At 43.3% G+C, this 25174-nt stretch overlaps 2 protein-coding genes across 13 annotated transcripts in view; one reads left to right on the top strand and one right to left on the bottom strand.

The window, feature by feature from the left end:
* On the top strand, positions 1 to 24273 carry begain (brain-enriched guanylate kinase-associated). Its single transcript, XM_085931794.1, has 7 exons — positions 1 to 1618; positions 3263 to 3294; positions 10542 to 10703; positions 12209 to 12275; positions 17960 to 18067; positions 19997 to 20080; positions 21053 to 24273. Exons 1-7 carry the CDS (start codon positions 47 to 49, stop codon positions 22565 to 22567), a joined length of 3540 nt encoding a protein of 1179 aa, XP_085787920.1. The 5' UTR covers positions 1 to 46; the 3' UTR covers positions 22568 to 24273.
* The window catches only part of wdr25 (WD repeat domain 25), a 42546-nt gene that overhangs the window by 3936 nt on the left and 13436 nt on the right, over positions 1 to 25174 (bottom strand). For 8 of the 12 annotated variants that reach the window (XM_085931798.1, XM_085931800.1, XM_085931796.1 and 5 more), the window contains 2 exons: positions 24701 to 24954; positions 18664 to 18810 (listed from right to left, as the gene is read on the bottom strand). In XM_085931798.1, coding sequence (XP_085787924.1) covers positions 24733 to 24954 — 222 coding nt within the window. In that variant the 3' untranslated portion in view covers positions 18664 to 18810; positions 24701 to 24732. Of the gene's footprint in view, positions 1 to 11409; positions 11500 to 18663; positions 18814 to 22506; positions 24955 to 25174 lie in introns of those variants that run through there. The other 4 variants (XR_015068325.1, XM_085931801.1, XM_085931806.1 and 1 more) reach the window with 4 other exon arrangements.

Here is a 25174-nt window from a genome sequence, read left to right as displayed (position 1 = left end):
GAGAGAGAACCAAAAGCTGCCGGAACGCTGCGCTACCGAGCCTGACATGGTTCACTTGTGCGTGTCCATATCAGACGATGGTGTCAGACTCGAGTCGATAAAAAAATTGTCAGCCAAGCCGGCAAGAAGAAGGGCAAAAAAGAAGAACATGGCTACTTTGAAAAGACGACCGAGATCCAGAATGGCGTCGAGTCGACAGGATCGTGGCTCTTGTTCTTCCACCGCGTCTTGTCCGGTTTTCTCGGGCCCGTATAGCGACCACGAGGAGGATCCTCCGCTGCGTCGTCAGTCATCTCCGCTAATTAGAGCTTCCCTCTCAAGTCTCCACGATGCCACCAAACCAAAAGACCACAAAAGACACATGTGTGGTTCTGTAACCTCCCTGCAAGGATCACTACCAAGCCTTCAAGGATCTCTTCCAAACTTCTCCACACCGAGACTGAAGGGATCTCTCTCGGGGTTGAGGAGGCGATCGCTCAGCAGCCTAGACAATTCCAGCCCGGGCCCAAGTGAGCGGAGTACCAGTCCTAGTCTACAAAGCGGTATCGGGAGCTCCAGTGACGATGATGGAAGTTGGGACACCAACAGTTGGAGCTCAGGAGCTACCTGCCTGTTTCGGACATCTTCGAAGCATGGTAGCACAGAGCAATCGGATGGCAACAGAGAGCAGGTGTCCACTAGTGCCGTGGTAGAGCCTGAAATAATTTACCAAAATCTAATCTTTACAAGTCCCGTCCCGAAAATAGAAGTTGATGTTGATTTGGAGAAGACCAACACAGTACAGATAAAAGACGCAGAGGCCCATGGCACCAACTCCTCTTGTCCAAACAAGGAGGTCTCGGCAGTCTCAACTCCGCAAGAAGAAAAGAAGAAAGAGGACAGGGTCAAGTTCTCGCAGTTCCTCAACGAGGTGACAGGCAGGGTGCTGAAATCCAACAGCAGCTCTTCGCAACAATCCACCTTGCGACACCGCTACCCATCGCCTCCGACGGCACAGTCATCTCAAACCCCGGCGGCGTCGTTTCATTCTCCTCCAACGAACCCAAGCGCGCCTATGAGCTCGTGGTGCAGCCCGACCAGCTCCAACCTCCAGACCATTAATGAAAACGACTCAAAGGACATCACAAGCTCCATTCACCAGTGGAGCAAGACATTACCCAGCTGCAAGGTCTTAGAACCGGCGGACATGTTGCGGAAAATAAAAACAGAAAGTCCCTCATACCGAGAGCCCGGCATAGAGCTTTGTACCAAGTTACAGTCGCAGGGCTCCACCGGAAGGCTTTATCTCGAGACGGACATTGACAGAGTGAGGCAACTTGATGAACTCATGGCTAATGGTACCCTGATCAAAGAGAGAAATGAGACGCACCTGAAAAAGGCGCCGGAGAGAGGCAGCGAGAGGGACGACAGAAGTCTTTGGGAGAGAAATGGAGCCTTGGCAGATGAGAAAATAAAAGAAACGGATCAAGGCAGGGAAAAGGAAAGGGAAGGGATGGGAAAGTTTAAGAAAGTCAGTTACGAGGCGAGGAGTAACCCGTGTCCCATGTCCAAGTGGCCGGAGGGTTTTCCCAGAATGTCCTACAGGTCCATTTCGCTGCCCAGAGCAGTTAACATCACGGTGAGTAACCTTTGTCCAGTTTGGAAAGCAGTTGTGTATAAAGAATAGCTACTCAAAAGAAACATATAGCTTGCAATCTTAGCGGAGTGGTCAAATATTGCTTCAGGTCAAAGCATTTTTTATTTATTTTTTTACGTTATGACTGAATCTCCAGCCCGATCGATTGACATTCACATGGCGGGTTGTTTTTGAAAGGGGCCACGGTAAAGGTCTCATTGAATTCCTATTTAAATGCATTAACATTTTTCTTTTACTAGCCTCAGAGCTTTTCCACCAATGCAGAGATGAACACAAGGACAAGTGGCATGCAATATTGAAAATATATTCAACCTTTTGCTGCAAATTCACCTCAGGCGTGTTGTATTCACCGGCAAAGAAATAAGATTGATTTCATAAAAATGTCATGATTGTGTCATGGCTGCCATTTTCCCTCTTTTTTTTTTTTTTTTGCTTTTCTGCAACATTGAATGGGTTTTGTATTTCACAAAGTGACCATAAGCACAAGCAAATAAAAGCATTTGGAATATTTTTGCAAAATTAATGATGCATTCCCTTGATGCTGATGGTCTCCCTCCACCCGACACACACACACACACACACACACACACACACACACACACACACACACACACACACACACACACACACACACACACACACACACACACACACACACACACACACACACACACTGTGACGGAAAGAATGGATTCGCGAGCGTCGCCTCATTCAGGAGCTGTATGACTCATCCGGTTTTGTTTGTGACGTCCGTACGACACTTTGTGGCACCTCACTCGCGCTCACCGCACCACCCAATATTGTCAACTCTAAATTTAAATACCGAGGATAAGTACGAGATATGACGCACATAAAAATAAAGAGATCCTCCTGGCCTTCTTATGATGATGATCGTAAAAGCCGAGGTTTGATGGCGGATGCGCTAGTAAACTCTGTGCATTTATTTTGGAGCCTGGCAGCATGTGTTGGCTTTGACACATTGATGAGATACGGTTCCGCACTAAAAGCTAAACAAACTATGCTATAAAGTTCACTGGGTTTGCGTCCATTCATACAAAAGCAAAGAGCTCATCATATTTTGGATTGCTGTGGAGTACAGAAGAACTCAAAACCCAAAAGTTGCGTCTATCTGTTTTTGATCCAATATTGGCTATTTTTTACTTAACTACTTTATTTTAATTGTCTTGTCTTTACCCCAACTGCTTTTTGAGTACGTCTTCACCATTAAGTCATATAAATGCAGCATAAATATTTAGAAAATTCCGGGTGGGTCGGGAACATATCCCCGTGATGAAGGGGGGTTTACTGTATTTCCAGTATGTATTATTAAAAGCCGTTTGATGCGAGTCGTCCTCCCACCCTCGGTTTCTTCTCCCATTCTGCAGCGTGCAGCATTTTTCTTTCCTTCTCTATGCTGCTCATTTGTCATTTAGCCCGGCGGCGGCGGCGCCGTCGTCTTCACTGGTGACACGGTAAGGTGAGGGATAACGGATGTGTTTGTTTGACGGGACATGAGAGCTCGTTAAACGGCACGCGAGAGGGGCTCGCGCACATAAATCTGCCTGAAAAATAAATGTAATCACCCGCCCCCCCGCCCCTTCCCTCTTTTTCTTCTCTTCCCGCCAGGATGGTAATGGAGAGACACAACGTGACACGAGGTTAGACACTTTCACTCCGCCTCTCCTCCTGGTCGTGTCACCGAGCACCTCTAGCTCCTCTTCTTCTTCTCGTTGCCCCCACTTCTTCTACTCTCCATCATCAGCCCTCCCCTTCTTGACGTATACCTCCTCCCTCCACTTCCCATTTAGTCCTCACTTTCACTCCGTGTGCATGTCCAGTGAAGATTCAGTCACAATGAGAGGAAATGCGTGCGATTCTGGAGGGATCCACATGCGGCCAAAATGAGGCGGAAGGCGTTTAGACGGTAAGACGGGAGCCGGTTAATTTTTTTTTTTTTCTCCTCACCGGTGGGTGCAGTGGTTGTGACCATGTGTTGCTTGGCTGTCTATTCACTTGTATTGGTGACTGATCGGAATTTTTTCACGGGGGTGATCATTAAGTATTCCTCAGCACGTTGCCTGCAAATGTGTGTGATAGCATCATCATGACATGTTCAAGTTAATTGCTTTAACCTCCAGCTGGTGAGAGAGAAAGATCCGTTGTGGAGATGCGAGGGTTCGACAAAAAGCAAGCAAACTTCACACTCTGCTTGCATAATGTGCTGAAAACTTGTATCGCATATTAAGTACAACAGAGGTCAACAATCATTACTTGACACGATACGATCAATGTTTAAAAAAATAAATAAAAATCAGCTGACTCCGGCCCCATCTTGTGCCTCTAATGTGATGGACCAGAAACCACCACGTCAGAGGAAAAACAAACAAAGTAATTTGTTATGACTTATTTTTGGGGTACAATCTATTGGTCCTCATTTACTGACATGCAGATTCTGTTCATATTCTGCAAAAAATTCAGACTATGCCTACGCCTAAATGATGAAGCTTCTGAAAAAAACTAGTCATTTATACGAGCACTAAAATTGTTTTTAAAAATAATAACTTCATTTGAGAATTTGCTAATGAGTTGACTCATTAATTTTGGAGGTTCCACTGTTTAGATCGTTTTAATAATGTATTCATGTCTTTGCAACAAGGTGTATGAAATGAACACAATGTCACCACATGGAGGCTCATTAACTGCAATGAGCCGTTCAGTTTTTTTCGATGTAAGACCTTTGAGGAGATGTTGGACTAATCTGTTGGCTGAACACTCGATTGTATTGAAGGCTAGCCAAGCAAACGTCTGGCAGCATCGGCGGCAACAACAACAACAACACGCTGCGAGGCTCTGCTCCCTCCCTGCTTGCCTCGAATGATTCTTGTCATGGATAATAAAGCAAAGCTTATCACCGGCGCTCGTTTTGTGGCTCCCTTGTAGGCCCAAAGTGGATCGATGCCAAATATATTGAGATCATCTCATGTTGACAAAACATGCCAAAGTCCAGGTTAGGTTGAGGTGACACAAACCACACGGGAGAAAAGTTTTTCAAGAGTTTTGACTATGTCCTCGGTCCCGCAGAGTTTTTGTAAAACTGGAAGCCCGGGGGTGACAGAGAAGGGATGTATCGGCTTGTGCCTTTCACGCAGAACCCAGCCAAGTGAGACATGGCCATCTGTGTTCATATTCACACAGTAACGAGGCTTCCCGCCAAACACATAATTCGCCACAACATGTGGGGTGACTTCTAAATTGCTTTTGAACAAAACAATGAGGAAAAAGTGAGTCACCCTACGGAACTAAGGACCTGCCGCATGAGGAAGCTCTGAGCGTACTTTGTTAGATCAAGCGTAAACACAATCATCTGCTCTCGAGTTTAAAAAAAAAGTGGTGTCAAGCAGCTCGGGAACGGACGCCGTTGGTGTTTGGAACATTTTGTACATGTTGCTGAAATTGCTGTGTGCGGTGTTTTTTTGCCCTTCTAAGAAGTTTTCAAAGACATGACCAGAATTTTGTACAGCTTGCTCTAACTGAAGTGCGTTTCAAAAACAGCTAGTGACTCACTAGTTGAATTTTATATCTATTCAAGGATGGGATCACTAACTATATTCCAAATCAAATTACCAGAAAACGTAAATAACGAAAAAAGGCTGAGTATCTGTAAAGTTCCAAACTCAATGTGTTTCTACCCATTTCACGGAGTTACCAAGCAACTAAACAAAGGGTCAGAAAAGCCGATTCAATTAAAATGGCGCCATCAAGAGACATCACAGCACAGTTGGCTCATCTGTCGCCTTGCTCCAAACGTGCCGTTTAACATCTACGAGCAGATGCTGTGCGAGCCCGCGGCAGTTTACCTCCGATGTCCAATTACGTCCGAGACACACTGAAGATTAGAAAAGGTTCACAACCAAACTATTCGATTGGAGCGTAGTCAAAACGCCGCCTTTGCATTCTCATCTTCTGAAAGTGCTGCTTGTGGCAGTGCACCCTTATTGTACCCTTGGGGGGACAGCGATACGCCTGTCTGCCGAAACCCGCTCAAACGTGCCCGTCAAAACCCAGCGGGACGCACGCGGTTCACAATAGCGGATAGTCTGCCGCAGCCCAGAGGGCCATTGCGTTGAGTTCCAAGCGTCATAGACACAATTTGCCACCATTCCCCCCGTGCTGTGACACACGGCGGACTTCCAGATTGTCAGTATGTGGTGTGATGATAACAAAGAAAGGAAGGAAGACACAAACGGCCAGAAGGAGAACACAGCGGGGATGGCCGTCGTAACGACACTTTCGATTGGACCGACTCGATAGACTCAACATAAATTGTGACTGTCGCTGCGACTTGGCGAAGAAAAATCACTCGGCGAGCAGAATGATTTTTATGTTTGGGTATAAAGTTAAAGTTATGTTTGCCATCAGACAGCCACTTATGACTGAAAAAAATTAGCATTATTTTATTATGTTTCATATTTTACAAGAGGAACCCTTTTCTCTGATTGGCACATTATTTCTGTTATTGTGTAATTGGTTTGAGAAAAAAACTCAATGAAATCTTTATCGCTGAACCCCAAACGATTTAAAAAAAAAAAAATGAACGCGCACGGGAAGTTTCCCCCACAGCGCCCTTCCGATATGTTCGTATCAAATACTCCAAATTGAGCGAGCGTTCGCCGCCTTCCTCCTAAGCTCATTACGCTCCCTCTCGTTTTCCCATCCGCGCAAATCAAGAGTACGCCGCTCTTTTCCCGACGTGCTGTTTAAGGGCTAGAGGATATATGCAGGAGTGGGGGGGAGTTTTATGAGTCAGCAGGGGAGGCTCTTCATTATCGGTTAATTTAATCCCACGAGCTTCTTTTGTCGGTAAACTGCAGAGCGGTGACGCGGCCTAAAGTGAATTCAAAACACGAGCTGCCGGGGCCCCCCCGCTAAACACGGACGCAACATCTAAGTTAAACTAAGTATAGCGTGTCGGGCCTCCCGTAGAGATTCTTTGATAATGAGCATCATGCATGTTTCAAAAGTAGCCTGTTGAAGGTTAGGATTCGTTTGACATGCAGATTGAAATGAAAAATCATTTGCAGCCGTCCGCTTTGGGCTGTGAATTATATTCATCGTTTCTCAAGCGGCCGAGCTTTATTGCGGCCGTGATTATTGCGGGGAACTCACCGGGGACTTTGGTGTTGCTGCAGTGTTGCATCAGAGCAAATATACAAGACTGGGAAGTAGAGAAGGCAAAGGTCCATTTTGGTGTACAAACATTGTGGTGTTTGGTGAATGCAAAAGTCATCTCTTGAAATTGCAAGATTCAAATTAACGCGATTTAGTATTGCTTATAGAAATTCGCTAAATCTCTTGGACTTTTAAAGGACCTCTGGAAAATTGCTGTAATGAACTTAAAATGTTGCTCTGAACCAAAATGGCTGACTTACTGAGACTTTTCAAGCTTGAGACTTTTTTTGTGGGTCCACTCTTGATCATCGTGCCCACGAGCTTCAGAGTCTGAATTTCCAAAGTCTACTTAATAGAGTTTTTTTTATTTTTTTTATATGCTGAGTCGTCAAGCTTTTTGTGGTTTGAATTTGGTAACAATCACACAAAATCTCTCGATCAGGTTTGCGTTTACTACGTCTAATAACTATGATTTTTCAATATTATGTGTATTCATTTTAATAGGGATAGACTATTTCTACATTTTGTGCTGTAAAATAAAAGCGGGAAAACATTTTTGGGTTGCTACAATTTCAAGATTTACGGCTCGCAGTGGACCCGGCACCAGCGGCCACGCGATCTATTGACATAATGGCCGATTTTGAACTTGGCAGCCCCATTAATGTTTAAATGGTTATTTGGTCACGGCAGAGGAGAGCATCTTGCGCTTCTCCCACGGCTCATTAGAAGTAAATCAACCTGCGGGCCGGTGCAAAGGCTCAGCGTTGTACATCAAAGATAGATGCCGGTGGCCTTTATTGGCTTCAAAATTGCATTCTGCTTTATATTTTTCAGTTAGTCCGCAGGCAGGCGATGATGGGAAGTAACTAAAGTCAAAACAAAATCTCTCAAACACACGTAAGAAAATATGTGATGGGCCGATTCATCTAAGTTTGAACTTTTTGGTCTTCATTCCAAAAAGGAACGTTTGCCGCCAACGCAGCCGGACGTTTAACTGGGGGATGTCATCATTAGTTCATTTCAAATATTGCATATAACTCACTTGTGAAAACAGTTTTTACTTAAGTACATTTCAGAGTTTGTACTTTGTCTCGAGTACGGTCGTGTGTATTTTTGCCACCTCTGGTGGCAGGTTCTCAATTACTGTTTACTCGCCGCGGAAGTTACGACAAGCTCAGAAGCAGATTACACAAGTAGAGCGCACAAGAAAAAACAAGCAGCTCGCGCCATGTGCCGATTGTCTCGCTCGGAAGTGTTTGTACTGGCTGCGCATGCATACTTGTCGTCTTAATGCTCTCAATAATTGAGGACAGAAGCGTGAGACTGATTTACATACTGCGCCGCAGCATCCTATCAGGACTTTGGAGAGGATTTGAGACTTGTTTCTCGTTGTGTTTACCTCGCCGAACTGCACCTGAGGTGTAGCAAGCTGTCGTTTATCCCCCTGGGAGATGATACCCACCGCAGGGAGTTTAGTGTGCATGCCTCTTGTGCAATTCAGCAACTATTTGTGTCGTCGTGCCGCCGCTGCCTCAAAGATAAGGAAAAACCGTATAGCGAGCGCGCTAGCAGCGCTTCCAGAAACCGTCATTGTTTCCCCAGCCGGTGTCGGAGGAAGATTAAAAGTAATAATTCGCCGAGCCATTAAGGAAAAGCGACAGGCCGGAAAAATGTGCAACTTTGGTTTGGCGTCGAAGCGCAACGCTGACACTCTGCGGGAGGAGATAAAAGTAGTGCTGCAGGCCCACGCCGGTTTGCATTTATGCTTTTATGCTTACTTTGCGGCTCAAGAGACGATGTTGGAGACTTGCTGAAATGTCTAGCGGACCGTTTTTATTGGGAAGTTTTGGGAAAGCAGATCATGTCACGCCACTTGTAATTTGGGATTACCACATCTACGATTAATTAAAAAAAAATTATCAAATGAATGAACCTGACTTTATCGAGTCCTTCCGCCATGGTGACCCATTTTAAAAGGGAATAATTGGATGGCAAAAAAGTGAGCTGTGGTCTCTCCCACAACAGCGCTAACACCTCTTTCTACCTGCGCCAATCCAAAATTATTTTGGGGGAGAAAATATATATTTTGGGATATAAAAAATAAATCTAAAAATAAATCTGTATTTTAGTTACTTGAGTCCCTTGGCCAACAATACTTCACAGTGACATTTTAGTGAAGGTACTGTTTTCTCGGCTATGATCTATATGTCGCACTCAGAACAGAAAGGACCATATCCAATTACATAGCTCATAATTCGCAGCGGTGTAGAGCTGGCAAAGGTTTACCTGAAGCCTATTTCCTTTTTTTTTTTTTTTTTTAGATCGGGTGATCGGGATTGCACAAGGCAGGATAACAAATGCACGCGCACGCATTCATCATCGCACTGATGTATTGAGGAATGACCTCTGCGCTCAGCCAGTCGATAGCTCAATATGTCTGCAGGCTGCGTGCCTCTTTACATGAAACTGTGCCTTGAAGAAAAGAAAAAAAATGTCTTTTCTCTCTTGTAATTCATTTGCGGGGTTTAGCTTAGGTCAGCTTCTGTTTAACTTTTTGTCAACATGTTTTGACATAAAATAGATTGAATATGAGTTAAGCATCAACTGAAAAGTATTTGGAGCTATTCGGATGCTACAGTAGACTTTGTAGATATTTTTTATGAGGTATTGGAATGTTTTGTCGAATAGCATGAATATTACCAATGAAGTATTAAACCTCAGAATCACATCCCGCTGCCGTGCTCAGTTGTAAGATTGCGGCTTTTTCCGAATGCACACAAACCTTTGCTCAACAAAACAAAATGTTCCATCAAGTGTGTGCTGCCTCAAAAGCTGTTTTTGTTTGTTCCCCCACCCCCCACCCCCTCTGCTCTCTCGCCAGGGTCTACCGCAGATAGCCAACTCCAGTCTGCCTCCCCGGGCAAAACTTAAAGAGATTTGCTTTATGGTTAGAGTTCAATCTCGGCAGCAGCATCAGCAACAACAGCAGCGGCGGCGGCGGCAACTTATGTCACGCACGTGAGCCGAGGCAGACTCAAAAGCTATGAAAAAGATATACATTGGCAAAACAGCCCTCAAAAGCCAGAGAAATGGTTGCAAACATCAAAAGAGAAGGTAAGGCGAGTCAAGCGTGTTCCTCATTAAAGCGAAGGAGGATCCATTTCATTCACTGGGACTGACTGGAATGAATTCATCGTTGGGGGGGGGGGGGGGGGGGGGGGGTTTCGCCACCATTAAAAAGCCATTTAAAGCTAATGTGGCATCTTTTCATAGCCGCTTGTCAGCCTCGCCTCCTGTCGTGGATCAGCCGCCAAAGCGCGGAAACGTCAACGGCCGCTCCTGCTGACTTAATTCAAGCAAATTAAACAGACGCCACTCGCAGATGGTGCACTAAGGTCACAAGCGTGTGGTAGGTTGAAAACCTACATTTTGGGGCAAATATTTTGTCCCCCTCTAATTAGGAGTGTGCGTAAAGACGAGAAAGTCCAATTCCAGAAGAAATTCAACAGGAGAGTTGTTGCACAGGAAATCGGCATTGCACCTCTGGGAGCTTGTTTCTCAGCACTGCTCCCTTCCTGTGAATGCTTCCCGATTAGTATTCCTCATCCATCCATCTCCTGCATGCTACCTCTCTCGCCTCCAGACTGAATTACAGCGGATCCACAAGCAAACACACATGCTGACTCCACCTCCTCTTCTCAATGAACAACTCTACCTGACGCTTTGCCCCCCTCAGCTCTTTCCACGACCACAAGGAGGACCTCCGCAAGCGCCTGTCATACACCACGCACAAGCTAGAGATGGTGGAAAGCGAGTTTGATTCCACCCGTCAGTACCTGGAGACGGAACTGCGGCGGGCCCAGGAGGAGCTGGAGAAGTTTACGGAGAAGCTACGCAGGTGGGTGCAAGGACTGAAGGCCTACCATAGTTGGCGGCATTTCTAGAAAGCTTATGTTTTGGCTTTAGTTTTTGGCTAAACTTACCTTGATCCAATATTCGACACAAATAAAGAACAACTAAACAGTATGGAAAGTATTGGAGAAAAGAGTTCAAAGCAAATATAAGATCAATAAAATAATTCATGTTTGGTATTTGAAACGATGGCGCCTTAAGAACAGGCTACTATCTTCACGCTAATGGAAAAATGTCATTAATATTTTTTTTCTACATATCCATGTCCCCTATATAGAACATTTAATGGATGTTTATTTATCATCATTTTTTCCAAGATTTCGTTTTTGTGGAAGATGTTCTTGTGCATTACGGTGCTTCATATGAGAGGATTTGGTACATTTCATTTAATTGAAGTCTTAAGAAGAGGAAGCCATGATAAGCGCTCCTCCCCCCCACCCCGGCTGTATGTTGAATTTAGCTACATGATGGTATCATCGAGGGAGTTGGAAATAATATTATACGATTTAATCATCCGGCAACAAGGAGCACTAAGAGCCTAACAGTCGCAGCCTCTTAATACTCGCCGCAAATGAGAACACAGTGTGGTAATGGCCACTCTCGCCGCACTTGTTTGATCTCCATCAATTCAACCATGACACTTCGTCCTCGCCTGCCCGCCCACCGCCGCTACTTTGTGTTCATTTACTCACCTCCTTTAGTCTCTCAAAGCTCTCACTGGTCGTTATTCCATCATTTTTGTCGACGGCTGATTCATGGATTCATAAACAACATCATGCTACCTAAAGAGAGAGGGGGAAAAAAAGATAAGGTCAAGATCACAAGAACAAAATGTGGCCTTCTTCTTCTATTAAGAGTGTGCTTACTAGAGATTAATCATCGAGTAAATAATTGGCACATCATACTAATTGGCTGATTTCTGCCCTTGTTTTACACATTAAAGCATTAAAACATATAAAAGATAATGACATTCAAACATTCGCTTCCCCGCCAAAGAAATTGCAAAAAAATGGGCTGTTTTAGCCTTTGTGGTAAAATTAAACGTGAAAGCAAAACAGAAGTTATTTCAGTCATTTTAGATTTTAATTAGTATCAGAATCGGCACTGGCCCCAGAAAAATCCGTAGCGAGCGTGCAATGGAGCAGAGACATAAAAAGAGTCAACCGTAGGCCTATTTTTTTTTAAGACAATAATAAAAGAAAACAAAGCTCTGCACAATCTTACTGATGTGTGATCATTAAATATTTACACATATTCCTCCTCTGTTCGTACTCGAGCAAACCATCAATTCATTTTTTGCATCTCAAATGTGAGTCAATAATGCAACATATGCCACAAATTTCATCCATTCAAGTGCCGCAATTGAAGTCCTGCCTTTGTAAAATCAAAACATAAGTGCAGATGGTTGAGTCGTGTACAGCGACTGTTAGCATATGTTGTGCTTTGCATTCATAGATGGTGCAATTGTTTTGTTTTGTTTGTTTGTTTTAGAATCCAGAGCAGCTATGCGGCTCTGCAGAGGATCAATCAGGATTTGGAGGACAAGATGCACAGGACGGTAAGACATTGACGTTGTTTATACTCCTATTCTTGAAGTCTTTCTCATACATACACCACGTCTCATAAATCTGTTTGAAAACTATTACGGCTAACTGTTGCTACGCTCAGTCAACCAATCACATTAGGAGGAGAGTTTGAAGGAGCTTAAGAAGCTATCAGTGAAAATAATGAGACAGGGCCCCGACAAGCTAGGTCCGTCCATCGAGTATCTCGATTCGAGTGGATCATAATCTCATCACGAGTTTGATCCATGGGGGTCCCGCCACACACAATGTAATAGAAAAAGGGACTGTTGGAAATGATTAGCCGGTCGCAGGTACTATATTGACCCCTGACAAGTTAAGCAGGCTAACGGGGGTTAGATTTCGCCTCACTTTCATGTCTGAATTCGATAAAGTCCCTCGTGTTAAAGACTCGTTTGTTCAAAGAAGCAACATGGATCAATTGAATTTTCCAGGTTGTCATAGCAAGTTCGTTTGAGTCAGAAAAATGTGTTGGAGAGCGAAAAGTGAAATTATGTATTTCTGCCAATCTGAGAAATTTTGTAATCGATAATGCACATTCTTTTTTTATATATATTTTTTCCGCCTGGGTTATTACTGGAAGTTAAGAGAGTTCCACAGCTTTGGCAACATCTTGTGGGATCTTACAGTATTACATAAAAAGCTGCAAAAACATGACTAGTAAATTTGTGAATGAATGAAACTGCAAATGCGTGGGCGATTTCTTTACGACCAAGGCAGCAATATTCATTCCAAAATCAGAAGAGCATTGCAAATAGAACGTGTGCAGACTCCACTGCAGCTTGAGCTATTCTCAAGCAATCCTTCTTGTGGAGGCAAGAATAATAACCTGCTCCCATCAGGGCCTATTCATCTACTCGGTTGCACACACACACATGATTACATTCCAGTCAGGTGAATACTGTCATCTTTTCACAGCACCTGTCTGAAACAGCATTCATTTTTTTTCCCGCCTTGGATGCGGGCTTTGCGGCATCACCGTTTGGTTTGATGTCACGCCACGCAAAAGCATTACGAGAGGCTGGGAGTGTTTCTTTGCAAAAGATGTCCTCCACAAAAGGAAAGATGAAATCAGAGGTACAATTAAGAGAGGAGCGAGAGAGCGGACAAGGTCGACCGAGAAGTCCTCACGGCGCTTGTGATGACACTGCAAGGATTCAGATTGAGATGAAGATGAATTATGAGGGTAAATTACTCGTAAAATGTTTGCTCGGCTGAAAGATAATATAAACACTGCAGAGCCCGGACTTCCAGCTCAACATGTTCATTAAGAGACTCTATGAATCCGCCTGCAACTGACATCGTAGGTGTTGAACTTTTAAAAACATACAGTAAAAGTATTTAAACACATAACATTTATAGAATACTCAATGCGAGTGACTGGGTGTGAGCTGTGGCCAACAGCAGTTTCTATGAGAGCGTTTTCATTGTGTTTGTGTTTTCAGTTGGATCTAAAGTTGAGTGTGATGAGAAATGATCGCTCCTAAATTAAACAACCCCAATGCTATGGCTGAGAAGTAACCATTGCATTATTTAAAAGCCTTTCTTCAAACACAAGAATGTGAATTATGTATATAATGCAATTATAAAACTGGCCCGCCAATTTAGGGCACTCCCCCCCCTCCTCAAAAAAAAACAGCACCACATAGGTTTTGAAAAGGAGCTGTCCATGGTGCTGCAAATAATTGTTTTCTCCCTGTAATCCTCCTAAGAGTCTTTGGCAGGGTCGTCTAACTAACAGGCGCTCTCGCTCGGCCACTGGCAGGAAATCAAAGTCTCACTCTTCCTAATAAGATTATTGTTCACCTCATTGGGGAGTCGCCTAACATTGTCCCGCAATGGAGCGTATTCAAATAGCGTGCATCCCCTGCAAAACACAACACACAATCTGGCATGGAGATGCCAAAAAACAAAATGGAGGGGGGGGGGGGGTGGGGTTGATTTGTTGCGCACGTTCCGTGCTGAAGACAAATGGAAACCTTTAGCTGTTGCCATGCACTTTATCATTGCGGAGTAGTGAAAGACTATTTTTAACCAAGTGAAAGCGAGCCGACGTTAATATTCGATGGATATTTTGGCGGCGGCTGGCCGTGCAATTGGTTCAGTGGGGATTTTGAATCCAATTCTATTTGAATTCATTTGAATAGCATTTAGTGGGTACACTTTGGAATTTAAGGTATTATAAACTGACAAAATGGGCAGAACAGGGTGATTCTTTTGATGGTCAAGTTTCCTCATAGGAAATTATGGAAATTATTCTTGTGTCAGCCCTCCACCACAATAAAATCTTTATTCACTGCGGAAGCCAATTTTCTTTTTCAATTCACTTTTTAATTGCCGAACAATAGGCGAAACCACTGTACATGTTTTTTTGTTTATTAAAAAAAAAAGGAGAGGAGTGGGTGGAAAGCTTGTTTGTTACTTTTCTCGTTTTATAATTTGAGGCCAAAGGAAGTAGCTGAAGTAAATTGCCTGAGACCGGCTGAGAGGTAGATTTTTTTTTTTTTGGGAAACACAATGACCCATGAGGAAGGCTTGGGGCTTAAAAGTGAGAGACCTTGGCAGGAGCTGACGTCGGCATTTTTTTTTTTCTTTTCTCAAGATCTTCATCAGCTTTATGGACAGCTGCTTGGCACACTCGCTCGATGCAGTTAATCCATCACGTTTAGCATGTCTTTCACAAAACTATGTCGCGCGCTGCACTTTCTCGGGCAATCGCATCACCCGATGTAAAGCGCGGAGGCACATTTCTTAATCGACGACATCAAAGCCTCCAAAGCGGAACGCTCGGAGGTCGACAAACACGGTTCACAGCGTGACTTGTTTAAATGAAGCTTACGTCTGCATTTATATTATCAAGAATCCTGGAAGCCATGAATGTTCAAAACACAAACAGTGAGTATCTGAAGTAAATAATGTTGAAAAATCCTTTCATGAATCACAGCAGTGTGATGCTGCCGCTCTCCCTGCGTTAATTAGCAGTCAGAAAAAATGCCCGCTGTTTGATAGCGATGACGGCAGACGTACAGACAACGGGCCTCGAGACTGTTGCGCAACACGAGAAACACGACCTCAATACCACTTGAAGAGAATTACGTGTGTATTGACATAAACGCGTAGCTAACACAAGATGCGAATCTCTCAATACTCAAATTAAGTCCTTGTTCTCATTCCCAATTAGTGGTTCTCAAACATTCAGTACCAAAAAAATAAAGAAAATAATTCCACCCAGTACCACAAAGAAATACAGTAAATCATATTTTTTGGACCACTTTAAAAAAAAAATCCCCACAGCACAGTGGTTGAGAATCTTTGGATTCCAAAGACCGCAATACAAAAGTTAACTTTTTGTTTCCTAAGTTCACAATATGCACAGAGAGGTTGTATTTGATCTGAAAATCCTCTTTAATGAGGAAAAGAACACCACGGTGTTTTTCTTTTTTGTGTGTATTTTGCACTCCTCCGTGAAGTCTCCGACAATTGCGTCTCGTGAGATTTGGACTTCATTTGTGGTCCGGTGAAAAGCCAGAATCTCAGGTGGAAGAAGTGAAAGCACTGGAGGTGACAGACTTTTTAAATCCACTTCACTTTGAAGCACTTCTTCCACGAGGCCAAAACCAGCTGCGTGTTGTGTTTTGTTTGCGTGCGTGTGTGTGTGTGCAAGAGGTTTGTTGGGATGTGCGCTGGCAGGTTGGGTAGTTATCTTTGTGCCGAGAGGACATTTGCATATTTGGGCTGTCAGCAGTGTGTCTCTGAAGCCCCCGTGTGTTTGGGAAACAAAGCACCCCCCAGGCCAATCTCCCTCAAATATGAATACAGTATTTGCATATCAAGTTTTTTTGGAGAGGGGATTTTGCTCCCGAATGATTGGTGACAATGTGACGCTGTGACAGAAGGCAAGCAGCTGTGACTTTTCTGCCGGCTTTGCGACAACTAATTAATACTAATACTTATATTTTTGACAAAGTGCACAGGGAATGGTGTTGATTTATTTATTTATTTTTTAAATATGCCGAATATGTTGCTCTTGTAGACTGCAACAAAGCTACGCAGTATTCATTACATCATATAAAAAATAATAATCGTCACCATCTTGTGACATCTAGAGACAATTAAAAAACATTTTTAGTTGGCGTAATTTTTGCTATTTGCGGCAAGGCTGGGATCCTCACAGTCATTCCCAACCACAGTGTGCTGCTGAAAATGACCCAATCTCACTTCATTGGTGAGAAAGTTATTCATTATTGACTACAAATAATGTAGCGTATCTTTATTGATCTATAATAGAAAGATTTAAATACTCTTCCACCATAGTTTTGTATTGAACGAAACAATTGCAATTGTGAGCAAATTGAGAAGAGAACATCGTTATATTAGGAAATTTACTTTCTGCGACGTTTTCTGAGATTTCCCGAGGGTAAACTATCTCAACTAAGGGGGACAATATATATGAAATATTATAACAGCAAATGGGAAATACTGATTAGCGATTGGTATCATATAATTGCACATTCAAAGTTCTTGCTAAACTACAACGCATTATTGCACACCAGCCATTATGGCATCATCACAGTGTTGTACTTAATGAGCGAAGGCGCTACACGCGTCTCCATTCGGGAGGACACACCACGACTGCTATAATACTTCATCAAATGAGAAATGAGAAGGCGGCACACAACAACACATTTGAACTGAAACATGGTCAACCAACACAAGTGAATTCTCCCGTAATGAGCTCGGGAGAGTGTCTGCTTGTTTGTCTGCTGATGAACGACACGGTGACGGGATTGCTTTTGAATATCAATGGCGCTCTATTGCTTCAACTGACATTAATTGCCACGTATTAGATTGATTGTCCAGTCCTGTACTTGTGAGAGATGAGTGGTTGGGGGGGGGGGGTAATCTCACTTGTTAATATTCCATTCAGTGGTTGCTGGTTTCCATTCCCTGAAATTGTTTTTTTTTCCTTTTCAAATACGCATTTCATTTTTATCAACATGATTTGTTTAAAAATGATTTATAATGATTATTTTATGTTAACCAAAGATTTGATGACTTTTTTCAACTACTCATTTACTGGCAACAGTCTTCGGCAGTGAATCAATTTTAATATGTATAATAATTATAACGAATTCATTATATCGCAGATTTTAGAATGTATTTTTTTAACTTCAATTTAAATGTTCTCTATTTAGTATGCTTACTGGTCGAAAGAACTTGTCTTATTTAAAAGAAAATCCATTGGGATTCCAAACCAAGGCTTTCCGAAACAAAAGTTTGAAAATAAATCAATAGAAAACTTTGGAGTCTACGAGGACCATGTGGTGAATATGAATAAGCGGCGCAACAAAAAACATTTGGCTACTCGGAACAAGCAAACGGCATCATTAGGTTCCTCTGTCTTCATTCCATCAGGACAAAAATGGAAGTGTCTCATTTGTACTAAGTCTTTCTGCATCAGTGTAATAGATACATGAGTGTAATCTTCTTTTAATTAAGACCTGCTGCTGGCAGATGCTTCACATAGGACGTCCTCATTTCTCTTCTGGGCCTTCTCTCATCCTGCTTTGTCTTAATCATTAGACTCCTTTTTAACACGTTATCTTTATAAAATCTTTTTCCATAACACTGCGACATTTGCTTTCCTCGCGTTCCTCAGTCTCAGCACCACGAAGAAGAGAAGAGAGCCCTCAGCCGTGAGATTATCGTCCTCAACAACCATCTCATGGAGGCCAAACTCACCATCAATAAACTCAAGGAGGACAACGTGAGTACCCTGGCCTGCATTTAATGTAACAATAAGTGCCTTGTCTGCATACAAATGTATTCCCAAAAGAGAATAGCTTAAAACTACACAAAGGAATAATTGGCTTGAAGAGTAGTTTACAATCAACGCACATTTCTGGACTCGCTGATTCCGATAAAGTTTGGCCAAAAAAATACAAATAATATAGCAATCACTGAATATATAAAAATCGGTCATTTTTCGCAAAACAAAGCTTTTAATTTAGCTTGAAGTATATATTTGAAACAGGAATTTGGGATACTCACCCAAGTGCTTTACTTCCATTCCTGCTCCACAATCCAGCCTTGTTATCGTCAACATGGACATTGGCTCGAAGTGGCGACTCATCATAAAAGTCAAATCTCATATTTCCATAAGACGTTGGATATTTCTGTTTTTAAAAGCTACAATAGAAGGAGGAATTGTTTTAGGGTGAATATACTCTTAGCAATGGGCATCCCGGAGATGAGCTCCAGGGGACGCACGTGGCAATGTGTCTTGCCTTACTTTTGAAATGAAGATCTCTGTGAGGACTGGAGGCCAGGTTAGATATTCTCTTTTTTTGCTCTCTGGCAGTCGTGAGGCCTTTTGAGTGGCAGAAGAGGATTTGGACAATCCTTCTCCATTTCCTGCAGGGCTGATTGGAGTCAAGGTTCATTTTTTTTGAACCCTCGGCGTTTGGTGTGAGACAGCCGTCGCTGCTAATGAGCTGGTCTTGCCGCTATCTGCTGTCACACATTACACCCAAAGGGGGAAAACAGGATAGTACAATCAATCATCTTATCATTTTTTTAGAGCCAGGTTTAATAATATTACATGGAATAGAATGGTGGGTTTTTCTTTTTTTCTTGATAATCAAAGATAAAATGTAATCATGTAATTTTCAAATGTGACCGATTGTACTGAGCAGCTACGAAAGAGTCTGGCATCCCGAATTTGTGTTTTTTCTGGCCGTCAGTACATTTCTGCTGGCATAAAGCACAACAACAAATCTATGCTTACTTGTCTCATGAGATATTCCAAAGACTTGTGGAGCCATTATGGATAACGGTGGCTCAAGATGGATTTTTTTTTTTCCTTTCGAGAAAATTGTACAGCCTCGGGGATATTCAATAGTGTTAGCTAACTATGAAGCGACTGAAACTAAGACACCGCCAACAAACTATTTGAAACGTCTCCGCAATCCACAGGGGTGCCTTAACGTTCCCCCGGCAATAGCAAAAGATGGAATACTAAAATGATTGGAAAGAAAGTCGCAGCAAACTAGCGGGGGAGTCAAAAGCTGTCAAAGCGAACTCTTTGATCCCCCTGGCAAAATAAATAAACAGAAAATCTCAGAGCTGCGCCACGCTGGAGATACAGTACGGAGCGACAAAACCGTGACCTTTTCTAAGTGACCTGATTTTACAGTGTGAAAAAAACTACTAACCACCTACACAAACATAATGCGAGCGGTACATGGTGTACCAAAACTTCAGTCAGCGGGGACCGGCTCCACCTCGCCCTCATAAAGTCAAACGAAGACGGATGGACGGCCATTCCATTCGGTTATATTATATACTAAACAAGGAGAGCTGTCCAATTTATGGCCGGAGAACAGAAAATATGATTAAGATGCTCTCCAGTAAGTTCCAATGTTCTGCCATCAAATATGTATGTCGAAATTATATTACACTGCCCAGGAAGCCCTTTATGAGGTCTACTACTTACTATCACACCGCATCACTGCACCTATAATTAGCCCTCCCTTCCCACCCAGGTCTCCCCCTAATTAGAAAATAATTAAATGGCGATTAGAAAGCGGTAATTTAAAGTGTTGGAGCTTTGTCCCTGTGGCAATATGAACTCCAAAGCCCTTCTCGCTGTGTCTGGTAGCCGCATGAATGATGGAGCTTTGTGTCTGATTTTCAGGACCTGTACAGGAAAGACTGCAACCTGGCGGCCCAGCTGCTGCAGTGCTCGAAATCTCATTACAGAGCTCACAAGATGTCTGAGGTGAGCTCTTTCGACTTCATTTAATCGTTGTGTTGTAACCACCAAACGTCACAATGAACGTCAATTTACAATCTTCATCGTTATCAAGGTGTTTGGTGAGCCATTATCTGGCCATCCATTTTCTATATTCAGATGAATAAAATATGTAAATGATTTCACAACACCATCAAAGGTGGAGTTACGGCTATGAAATCCAAACAGAGTGGCTTAATTAAGATTTGCCTCAGATAACGACCAACGCTGAGCTAGCTCTCTCCAAGTGTCCTCACCTACTTTTCATCTGTATTCCTCCTGGAAAACTGGCAGTAGCTAAAAATAGACCACACTTACAAGATGCAGGTTATTTTATGCCGAGGCGAGCTTCTATTTCCAAACAAAGAATCTATCTTTTTCCCTCTCTCTCTCTCTCTCTCTCTCTGTCTATTTCCATCTAAAGGCCCGGAGCACTGGTTTAATCTGAATCTAAGATGTTCCCTGTGGAACTGATATGTGTTTGATGGTAGAGTGAGGGAAAAAGGGACACTGAGAAAAATTGGAAAAGAGGCCGCTAGAAGATGAAAGAATAAGATGAGTTGGTATGACTGGAACATCCAACTGACACTGGCTAAATTTAATAGCCACATAGGTAATTGACAGTTAGACGTGGCGGAGTAAGAGGAGTTAGAATTGTGTGGAACAAATAAATAAATGGATGTTGTGTTCAGCAGTTTCCTGACAAGTTCATTTGGAAGAGGGCAAAATAGCGCGAGTCCCCCGAGAAGGCCCGGACTGCGCGAGAATGAATTACTTTCGAAAGCAGAACAAGAAAATGAAACTCCTAAAGGGTGACGCAATAGACATATCCTTAAGAGAACCATTTACGCTCACCTCTACAAATAATGACAAAATATTTCACTTTGTATTCTCCAAAGAGTGTTCGAATCATCTGCTTTAATCTTGTTGTTGTTTTTTTTTTGTCTCTCTGTGTTTCAGCTGCCACTGGACTTCCAGGAACGCGTCAGTTCTCACATCAAGAAACATAATCAGGGTAGCGAAGCCACCATGACAACGTGCCACTCCAACTACTCTGACGCTGTGCCCACGACCATCATTGCCAAGTTACTGGAAAAACCAGAACCGGGAAACAGTTGCCCCGTTACTCGCTCCCCGAGTCCACACCCGCAGGATGGAGACTCCCTGGCGGAACCGGGGAGTAACGATCATTTCAACCGCCGAGTTGCGTACAAGTCCTCCGACCTGTACTGTAGCGATACGGCCCTGTATTGTCCCGAACGTTGGCAGGAAACGGACCGCCGGCAGAGCATCGACCTCCACGGAACCACTTTGCTCCAGCTCCATGCCCAAAACTCCACAGACAGCAACCCCGACGAGGAAGCCTACCACTCTGGCAGCTTCGCCCATCATGAACCGCCGTCGTCCTTTCACCGCCATGAGGATTTCAGTGCCGGAAGCCTCCCTGCCTCCAGTTCCTACTCGAGTTTCAGTCTCGCCTCAGATGACAAAGGTGGCTTAGCGGGTGGGGGTGTACGCACTGGTAGTAGCACTTTATCCACTTCCCACCAAGGTCTGTACATGGACTGGCGGGATGGCGGTAGCGGGGAGTACGAACGCAAAGGCATGTCTTCCTACGATAAAGACGGCTCCGATTTCCCCAAGTCCAACAGTATCCAGCACATCGCGACTTCGAGGAGTCCGCAGAAGGGCACCTCGCCGGCGTACACGAGGACCGGCTCTTGCTTCAGTGAACCGTACCATTCCAGCACCCCTCGCCTGGCCTCGTCTCACAGCATGGGATCTACAACCGGGTTGGGTCAGGTACAGGGTACCACCCTGGAAAGCAAGGCCGACATCCACGTCCAAGAAGACGATCTAAGCGGCCGCTGGAAGCAGTTGAGTGTGGAAGATATCAACACGTTCTCAACTTCCTATAGGAACGTCACAGGACGAAGCTCGCCGTACAGTTTCTCAGAGTGCCACTACGCCATGGGCCCGTCGAGCAAGGCCAAGGGATCTCACTACAGCAGCTACCAAGAGGGAGATGACGTCTTCCACAGCCACATGCTGGATCAATGTTTCGCCTTGGGTTCCCCTTCGCCCAGTCGCAGCCCCAAACATCCGCCGGCGGAGCTTCGTAAACAGAAAAAGAACTCCGCCACGTATCGGGCTAAGGACGGCAATCCAGAAAGCTCATTGCTCTCAGGAAGTTCAAAGGAGAAGGAGCGTGTCAAGAAGGACTTTATCAATCTAAGTGCGGCAAGCTCGGCCGAGTCCTTACACCAAAGTCCCTTGGAAGCCTCAAGTCTTCAGCATTACCCGAGCCCCAGGCCGAGCATTCGGCCACGCCCGAGCTCCAGCTCCGCGCTGAGCGCCGTCGGCCCGGCGCTTCCTAAGAAAACCTCTTCGAGATACCAAAAATTTGGCAGCACTGGGCTGACGAGGAAGGACAGTCTGACCAAGGCTCAGCTCTACGGCACCCTGCTCAACTGAAGCACCGAGGAAGGAGCTTGTTTTATGCATGACGATGATGATTACTAGCCTTCTGTACTGTACTGTACTGTCTCAAACGTTCTCCGCAGCATACTTGGTGTGACGAGGGTGTTCAGTGTTTCATGTATCCTAGCCAAGGCATGTTTCATTGAGTCTGCGACACCTTTTCTATCGTACGTCATATTAAAGTGTAGCTTTTAGCTAGCGAAAAATGGTGTAGCAATTCAGTGACGATTCATTTTGTTGATCTTGGGAGTCACTGGAATGAAACCATTTTCAGCAAGACAGACCATGGACGTACTGTGCTTTGTGCTAAATCTTTGATACTGAATACTGTTAGGAAAACCAGCAAGAAACTTAACTCTTCTTCGAAACAAAATATAAATAGTAAGTCAATGTAAAGCATGTGTCATGGGATACTATTATTCATAACCATTTTCCAATGTTATTGTATCAACAACAGTGAGCTTGTATAGCAAACCACAGAAAGTTAATCAAATGAATTCAAAGTGACTCGACTCAAATGGAAACAATGCAATGGTTCCGATGCAAGCTGCAAGAGTTTTAACAAAACTCAGCTGGATTTTGTATGATTATTATTTTTTAATGACAAAAAAATGGATCCATAAATGTGATGTTGTATTGCACAATCATTATCCATGTAGCAGGACATTGGCTAAATTGCCTTAATTCCGTTTAGTGGGGCACAACTTTGCAGAATCTAACGAGTGTACATACTGTATATGGGACAAATAAAGGAATGTCTTATCTTGTAACAAAGGCGGTGTCTCGGGAAAGGGAGTGAGCCTCTTGTATGAATAGGAACAAGATTGAAATATCTTCCACATCACTTTTGGTTTGTTTTATATCATTTGGGAGCTTTTGGGGAAGAATTCAGTGGATTCACATTCAAGTGGATTTAATGATATGTGAAACAAGCAAAGTTGTATAAAATGAGAAAACTAGGACTCAAACATTGATGCGACCGAGTATGCCAATCAAGACTGTCCAATTAAGGATGATACATTTTGGCTTTTGCTTAATAATGAGATCAAAAGACATTATTTTAATACGGTTTCTTTTTATGTTGAGTTTGGAAGTCATTATTTTCATTTGAGTGAATTCCATTAAAATGACATACAGGATCATCACGATTTAGACAGCCCTTCATGTTCTTTTTTTTTTTTCTTCCCTTTTGCACGCTACTAAAGCAAAATTGGAGAAGGAATGATTTTAGTGAAATTGAGAAGATCATCAAAAAGCAGTTAATTTTTAATATTATGTTTCTACCTCTTATTTTTTTTGCAAACACTGGCTTCAACTGTTGTCAATAGAAATGGCACTTATTCGCTATATTTTTTCAACATTTTTGTCAAATTTCCAATTTTGTTTATTTGGTGTGAGTGAATGTATTGTAACAGAATTTTGGAAAATGAATATAACCAGTGTACAAATTAAATGACTGTTATTTTTGTTGAGGTGATATACAGAAAGAGACAGATGGAAAATGCATCTTTACACAACAATACAACTATTTTCTATTCAGTTGTTATGATATTTATGGAATGTGTTGATCGGCCCGAGCAAGAAATTCAAGTGGGTCTGTGCAGTCCTACCTCCTTAATGGTCCCGCTAAAAAAAACAGAATGTGAACATGTCTGTCTGATGCATGATTATCTATTTTTGCTGTATTGATTTAATAAAGATGAGTGTTGGGAATCCAGCTGCTTTATTCATTTTAGATTAACAAATCATGTATATGCAATGGAAACACAAAAGTCAAATCGATAGTTACCGACAATGTCGATTGATAATCCGATTCCATAATGTCAGCAGCGGGCTTATTGTGTATTTTAAGGATACTTCAATTCAAAAATAAGGATCACAAGCTTTCGCAAGTCATTGCTCTTTTGTTGACAGGTGAGATTTTCGGACAAAGCGCTGACAGATGTGAGCGATTCATTTTACTTTGGTCTCGCTCCGGTTGAGACGTTGAGGGAAATGTCACATCAGAGTTGCTGAGAACAAAGACGCATCAAGAGACCAAGAGAATTTTGCTTTTCAAGATAATGACTTGCCCGTGTCGTGTTTGTGTGCCCCAGAGATTCAATTTGGCTTATTGTCTTCACCTACCTAACATTTAAGTTCCATTTTTGACTTCATCCTCAGTGCCAGACCTTGATCTCGCCGGCCCAGTCGCAAGTGGCGGCGGTGGCCGGCAGGACGGGATGTTGGCACACACACAGGCACGGCTGGCTGTGCGCTCGCAAGGAGCGAAGCAACCGAGCGTTGTGATAGTCGTAGAAGTGGGCCGAGCCGGTGGAGCTGCCGGACGCTAGAATTGTTCCGTCCTGAGAAAATTCACACTGCACGGCATATCCCTCGACCTAAGAAAGGCAAGACATACTTTATATTTCCTCATTTTTCTTCCGTGTTGCGATGCATTTTATAATAGGCATTGAGCACTATTGCGTAGTGAGATTACATTGGAATTTAAATGCCGTGAAATGCGAGTCCAACAGGCATCCTCCACTTACCATAAAAGTATAATCATGTTGCAATCATAACTTTAGCTTAATTGCAACAGTCTCTTGAATGAAAAACTAT

The sequence above is a fragment of the Syngnathus leptorhynchus genome, chromosome 15 (genome assembly GCF_054491065.1).
Source record: "Syngnathus leptorhynchus isolate UIUO chromosome 15, UIUO_Slep, whole genome shotgun sequence".
NCBI classification, from domain to species: domain Eukaryota; kingdom Metazoa; phylum Chordata; class Actinopteri; order Syngnathiformes; family Syngnathidae; genus Syngnathus; species Syngnathus leptorhynchus.
Note: the sequence above shows the minus strand (reverse complement) of the source record. Positions and strands in the feature narration are given on the sequence as shown.

What these genes read in the sequence shown, in the direction of transcription:
- begain (XM_085931794.1), top strand. Translation starts at nt 47, where the DNA reads ATGGTTCACTTGTGCGTGTCCATATCAGACGATGGTGTCAGACTCGAG. An exon ending in CCAGAGCAGTTAACATCACG is followed by an intron (nt 1,619 to 3,262) that starts GTGAGTAACCTT and finishes TCTTCCCGCCAG; the next exon opens with GATGGTAATGGAGAGACACA. An exon ending in AGGACAAGATGCACAGGACG is followed by an intron (nt 12,276 to 17,959) that starts GTAAGACATTGA and finishes CGCGTTCCTCAG; the next exon opens with TCTCAGCACCACGAAGAAGA.